Genomic DNA, 5,393 nt, shown 5'->3' with positions numbered 1-5,393 from the left:
TCCAGGAACCCCATCCACCTCCAGTAAGACAGGGTCTCTCATCAGCCCAGAGCTTACTAGGCTAGGTTGCCTGGCTAGCTAGCCTCAGAAATCCTCCTGGCCTGTAGCTCCAGGATTGCAAGCATACACAACTATTTTTATATAGGTTCTGAGGCATCAAACTCAGGTCCTTGTTCTTACAAGGAAAGCACTTTCTCCACTGGGTTATCTTCCCTCCACAACCATTAATCATTTAATTAGCTAATTAATTAATTAATTTGGAGATAAGAGAGTTTCATGTAGCCTGGGCTAACCTTTTTTGCAATCAAAGATGTCCTTTAATGCCTCTTGCCATGTTTCCTGAGTCCTGTATGGCAGGCATGTGCTACTGTGCTCAGCTTGAAAGCAGGTCCCTAGAAGCACAGTTGCAACTCTGAGACTTTGGGGTTTGGAGAGCACAATTAGCAGAGATGAAAAAGGAGGAGCTGGCAGGACAATGAGCCACAGCAGGTATCCTTCAGAAGACCTGTGATTTCTTGTTGAGGGCTGAGGAACATCAAGGCTATTTTTCACCTGTCTCTGAGACTTGAGTATGTAACTGAGAGGACAGGGTGAGATCCAAAGAGGGATGTTCATGATTCACCTTACAAGTACATTTTATCTGCAAAAGCATGATTGTACCAGACTTCAGAGTATAAAGTCATCTAGAATTGGAAAATTTTGCAGTCTAGGTGCTAAGTCCTCTCAATGAGTTCTCATTTGTGATCTTTTTAAAAGATACCCCTACTTGAGACAATGCCACCATCCATGGACACTGACCATCAATAGGGGGATATTCAGCAAAAGGCGGTGTTTAAAAACTAAAGAAATTATGAACTAACTTTAATACCCTTGGGAACACATCTTCAGAGAAGATGAACAGAACAGTTAATAATGCAAATTTCTCCTTTTGTTGAATTATCAATACTGCTCTGGAGCCTGACTTAATCATTAAACCCTTCTCTTAGCTTGTGGTGGTGTTTTTCCCCTCTGAGCGGATGACACTAGCATGGTAGTCTAACTGTTAGAACAAGGAAGATATGAGGTAGAGCAGCCAGTCTTGACTCCTTCATGTCCACCTGTCAAAATTAAAGATCACCTCTCCCCACCTCTCCAGTTGTTCTCCAAGTTCCTTGTACTACTGATAGACTTTACTTCTATTTTTAGCTATTAAGTTATCCACAACCTCCCATCTTAAAAGCTGTCTTGACTCCCATGTCTGTGATCGCATCAAGGCACATACCTGACGTTTGAGTGAAGCCTTGGGTACTCTTGACCATCCTTAGGAAGGACTTTGTGACTTCATGTTGTGACTTCATGCTTACAGCCTTGCTCCCATTTGTTTCTTTACTCTCCTTGGGGAAGCAGCATAGATGGTCAGTCTCTTTAGCTCCTTCATATTCTTCAAGTCTCTGTGATTGTGACATCAAACAGTAGCAGTTCCGAATTCTCTAGGACTGCACATTGCCTCTTCAGAGAGAAAGATGTTGTACAAGATGGACTGCAGGTTAGTACATGGCAAAGAGTAGGTGTATGTATCATGTCTGTATTTCTGTATCCCCCTGGGACCAGTGTCTTTCCTCAGCAGCTGAGCACTTTGTGGACAGACAAAATCATCAAGGTCCATGTCCCTGATGGCACTTTGTTTTTGTGTTGGGTTTTCCTGGCTTAAAGGGGGCTTAGTTCTGTTTTATCTGTCCTTACCTCATGGTCAACAAACTGGAGCCTGATGGGAGGTCTGTGTTTGTTGAATAAATAAACACAGGGCTGACTGAAGTACCTGTACATTCTTCAGTGTTTTTTTCTTCCTTATTTTCCTTCTGCACTTTTTAAATTGCTTTTATTTCTTGTCAGATTAGCTTAATATCACCTTAATTACCATTGTGACTTTATGAGCATAAATATACCAATAAGTTAGATATATGTTGAATACATTTAAGCATATTTTATGTATATTAATTATATATAACTACATAAACACATACACAAGTACATTTATGTATATACAGTTATACAAGTATGTTATGTATTTATATACACAATCATACTCCACAACTGTGAAATTAACTTGGATCAGTCTTACTGTCTAAATGAGGAATGGCTGACTTTTAAAGCTGATTCTGCCTCACCTCCCTGTTGTGGGTCTTACTTCTGTAGTGGCTTCTCAGTTGATCTCTGCAGCTTCAGTTTGCTCTTCTGTGATAGAACAGCATTGGGCTGAAGAGTTGGCTCAATGGGTAGTGCTTGCTATTCTTGAGGACCTAAGTTCTACCTTCAGAATATATACATATTTAATATATTTATATATCATACCACTTATTATGTATTGATATTTAAAATATATTTAATGTATGGGCTGCAGAGATAGCTCAGTAGTTAAGAGCACTGGCTGTTCTTCTAGATGACCAGGGCTTGATTCCCAGCATTTTGCGGTGGCTCACAACCATTTGTAACTCCAGTTCCAAGGCATATGACTCCCTTTTTTTGTTCTTTGAGGGCACTAGGTATGCCCATGGTGCCCCCACACACAGGCAGGCAAAACACTAATATATATAAATTGAATAAATAAATCTTGAAAAATCTTAAAAAATGAAAATATCTTTAAAAAAATAAAAAATCTTACTATCTCATGGGGGAGAAAACCAATCCCTGACACTATTAATGTTACTTTGCTGTGCTTGCAAATAGGAGCCTAGCATAACTCCTTTTTGAGGCTTCACTCAGTGGCTGATGGAAACAAATGCAGAGACCCACAGCCAAATATTAGACAGCTCAGGGAGTCCTATAAAGGAGTTGGGGGAATGATTGAAGGAGCCAGGGAAGTCAAGAACTCTACAAGAAGACCTACAGAGTTAACTAACCTGGACCCATGGGAGCTCACAGAGACTGAACCACAAACCAAAGAGCGTACATAGCTTGGTCCCAGGCCTTGTGTGCATATGTAGAAGCTGCACAGCCTGGTCTTCATGTAGATTCCCCCAACAACTGGAGCAGGGGCCCTCTCTGACGCTGATGCTTCCTTCTGGATTCCATTCCCCTAACTGGACTGCCTTGTCTGGTCTCAGTGGGAGAGAACACACCTAGGTCTGCAGGAACTTAATGTGCCAGGGTGGGTTGGTACCCATGGGTGACCTCCCATTTTTCTGAGCAGAATGAGAGGAAGAATGTGGGGAAATCGTGCAAAGAGGAGGACTGGGAGGGGAAGGGTCTGCAATAAGGATGTAAAGCTAATAGATAGATAGATAGATAGATAGATAGATAGATAGATAGATAATTTAAAAAAAAGTAAAAACAGGCCCTCTGCTCTTTCCTGTTCCAGAGACGGTTGCATCTTTTCGTGCAGTGCCAGCCTTAATCCTTAGACACAATGGTGAAGGTTGGAGTAAATGGATTTGGCCGTATTGGACGCCTGGTTACCAGGGCTGCCTTCAGCTCTGGAAAAGTGGAGATTGTTGCCATCAACGACCCCTTCATTGACCTCAACTACACAGCCTACATGTTCCAGTATGACTCTACCCATGGCAAGTTCAATGGCACAGTCAAGGCTGAGGATGGGAAGCTTGTCATCAATGGCAAGCCTATCACCATCTTCCAGGAGAAAGATCCTGCTAACATCAAATGGGGTGATGCTGGTGCTGAGTATGTTGTGGAGGCTACCGGTGCCTTCACCACCATAGAGAAGGCAGAGGCCCACTTGAAGGGTGGGGCCAAAAGGGTTATCATCTCTGCCCCTTCCCCTGATGCCCCCATGTTTGTGATGGGCGTGAACCATGAGAGGTATAACAACTCACTCAAGATTGTCAGCAATGCTTCCTGCACCACCAACTGCTTAGCTCCCCTGGCCAAGGTCATCCATGACAACTTTGGCATTGTGGAAGGACTCATGACCACAGTCCATGCCATCACTGCTACCCAGAAGACTGTGGATGGCCCCTCTGCAAAGCAGTGGCGTGATGGCCGTGGGGCTGCCCAGAACATCATCCCTGCATCCACTGGTGCAGCCAAGGCTGTGGGTAAGGTCATTCCAGAGCTGAACGGGAAGCTCACTGGCATGGCCTTCCGTGTTCCTACCCTCAACGTGTCTGTTGTGGATCTGACATGCCGACTGGAGAAACCTGCCAAGTATGATGACATCAAGAATGTGGTGAAGGAAGCATCCGAGGGCCCACTAAAGGGCATCCTGGGCTACACTGAGGACCAGGTTGTCTCCTGTGACTTCAACACTGACTCCCACTCTTCCATCTTTGATGCTGGGGCTGGCATTGCCCTCAATGACAACTTTGTAAAGCTTGTTGCCTGGTATGACAATGAATATGGCTACAGTTGCAGGGTGCTAGACCTCATGGTCTACATGGCCTCCAAGGAGTAAGAAGCCCTGGACCACCCACCCCAGCAAGAACATGAGAGCTAGACAGAGGCCCTTGGTGGCTGAGGAGTCCCTGCCCCAACTCAACCCCTGACCCTGAGCATCTACCTGAGTTTCTATCCCAGACCCCCAGAATAGCAGAAAGGGCCATGGAGCCCTACTCTCTTGAATACCCTTGATAAAGCTCATTGTAAACCCCCCCCCAAAGAAAGTAAAAACAAAAAAACAATTAAAAATCTTAAGCAGAAATCCAGCATGGTTGGTTTGCACTTGATAATTCCAGCTTTGAGGAGCAGTTATAGGGAGACTGTGAGGAGCTCTGACTGGTCAGCCTAGAATGCATTGGCCAGTTAGAGGCCAGTGAGAGACCTGATTTTTTTTTTAAGATGGATGGTATTTGATAAATGACCTCTAGCTTCACTCAGGTGTTTGTATTGTGTGCACATACACTCAGGAACCAGAACACACACAGAAAGCCACAGCTGCAAGTGACAGGATTAAGCTATGTGGTTAGTGTTGGACTACTTTATAAGGCTGCTCCCCCCCAAACACACACAATTTTAACGTGGCTTTCCAGCTTACTAGATGGCTGTTGGAGGGTCTGTAGTCCATGTGGGATGCTTTCAGACCGACTGAACTATGAAACTCTTGAGGAGCTTCCACTCAGCGCCAAAAATGTCTTAATTACTCTCTGTGTTTGAAAAGATTCTTCCCAGTGGACACAGATTGGCGGAGGCTGCTGGAGGTAGAAAGCCAGAGAGAGTCTGAGCAGATGATGTTGCAAAAGCCCTGTATCTCACATGCAATTATTTTCTGTTGGCCCATGCATTTTTATCCCCGAAACCTGTTTCCCTAATTAACCAAAGAATCCTTTTGGCAAATACAAACAATGCAGAAATGAGAAATAATCAACATTAAACTGCAACTCGAATGTGCAGAGTGGGCTGGGGAGCTTGGGGACTGCACAGGTGCGTCTTTCTTGAAGAATCAGGAGGATGTCCCTACAGCT

At 44.2% G+C, this 5,393-nt stretch overlaps 1 protein-coding gene across 1 annotated transcript; it reads left to right on the top strand.

The window, feature by feature from the left end:
- Positions 1-3,365: 3,365 nt before the first annotated feature.
- On the top strand, positions 3,366-4,567 carry LOC110550214 (glyceraldehyde-3-phosphate dehydrogenase-like). Its single transcript, XM_060366397.1, has one exon. The coding sequence runs from the start codon at positions 3,386-3,388 to the stop codon at positions 4,385-4,387; it is 1,002 nt and encodes a 333-aa protein (XP_060222380.1). The 5' UTR covers positions 3,366-3,385; the 3' UTR covers positions 4,388-4,567.
- Positions 4,568-5,393: the final 826 nt, after the last annotated feature.

The sequence above is a fragment of the Meriones unguiculatus genome, chromosome 1, assembly GCF_030254825.1.
Source record: "Meriones unguiculatus strain TT.TT164.6M chromosome 1, Bangor_MerUng_6.1, whole genome shotgun sequence".
In the NCBI taxonomy this organism is placed as follows: Eukaryota; Metazoa; Chordata; class Mammalia; order Rodentia; family Muridae; genus Meriones; species Meriones unguiculatus.
The sequence above is the reverse complement of the archived record's forward strand: the minus strand, read 5'-3'. Positions and strand labels throughout refer to the sequence as shown.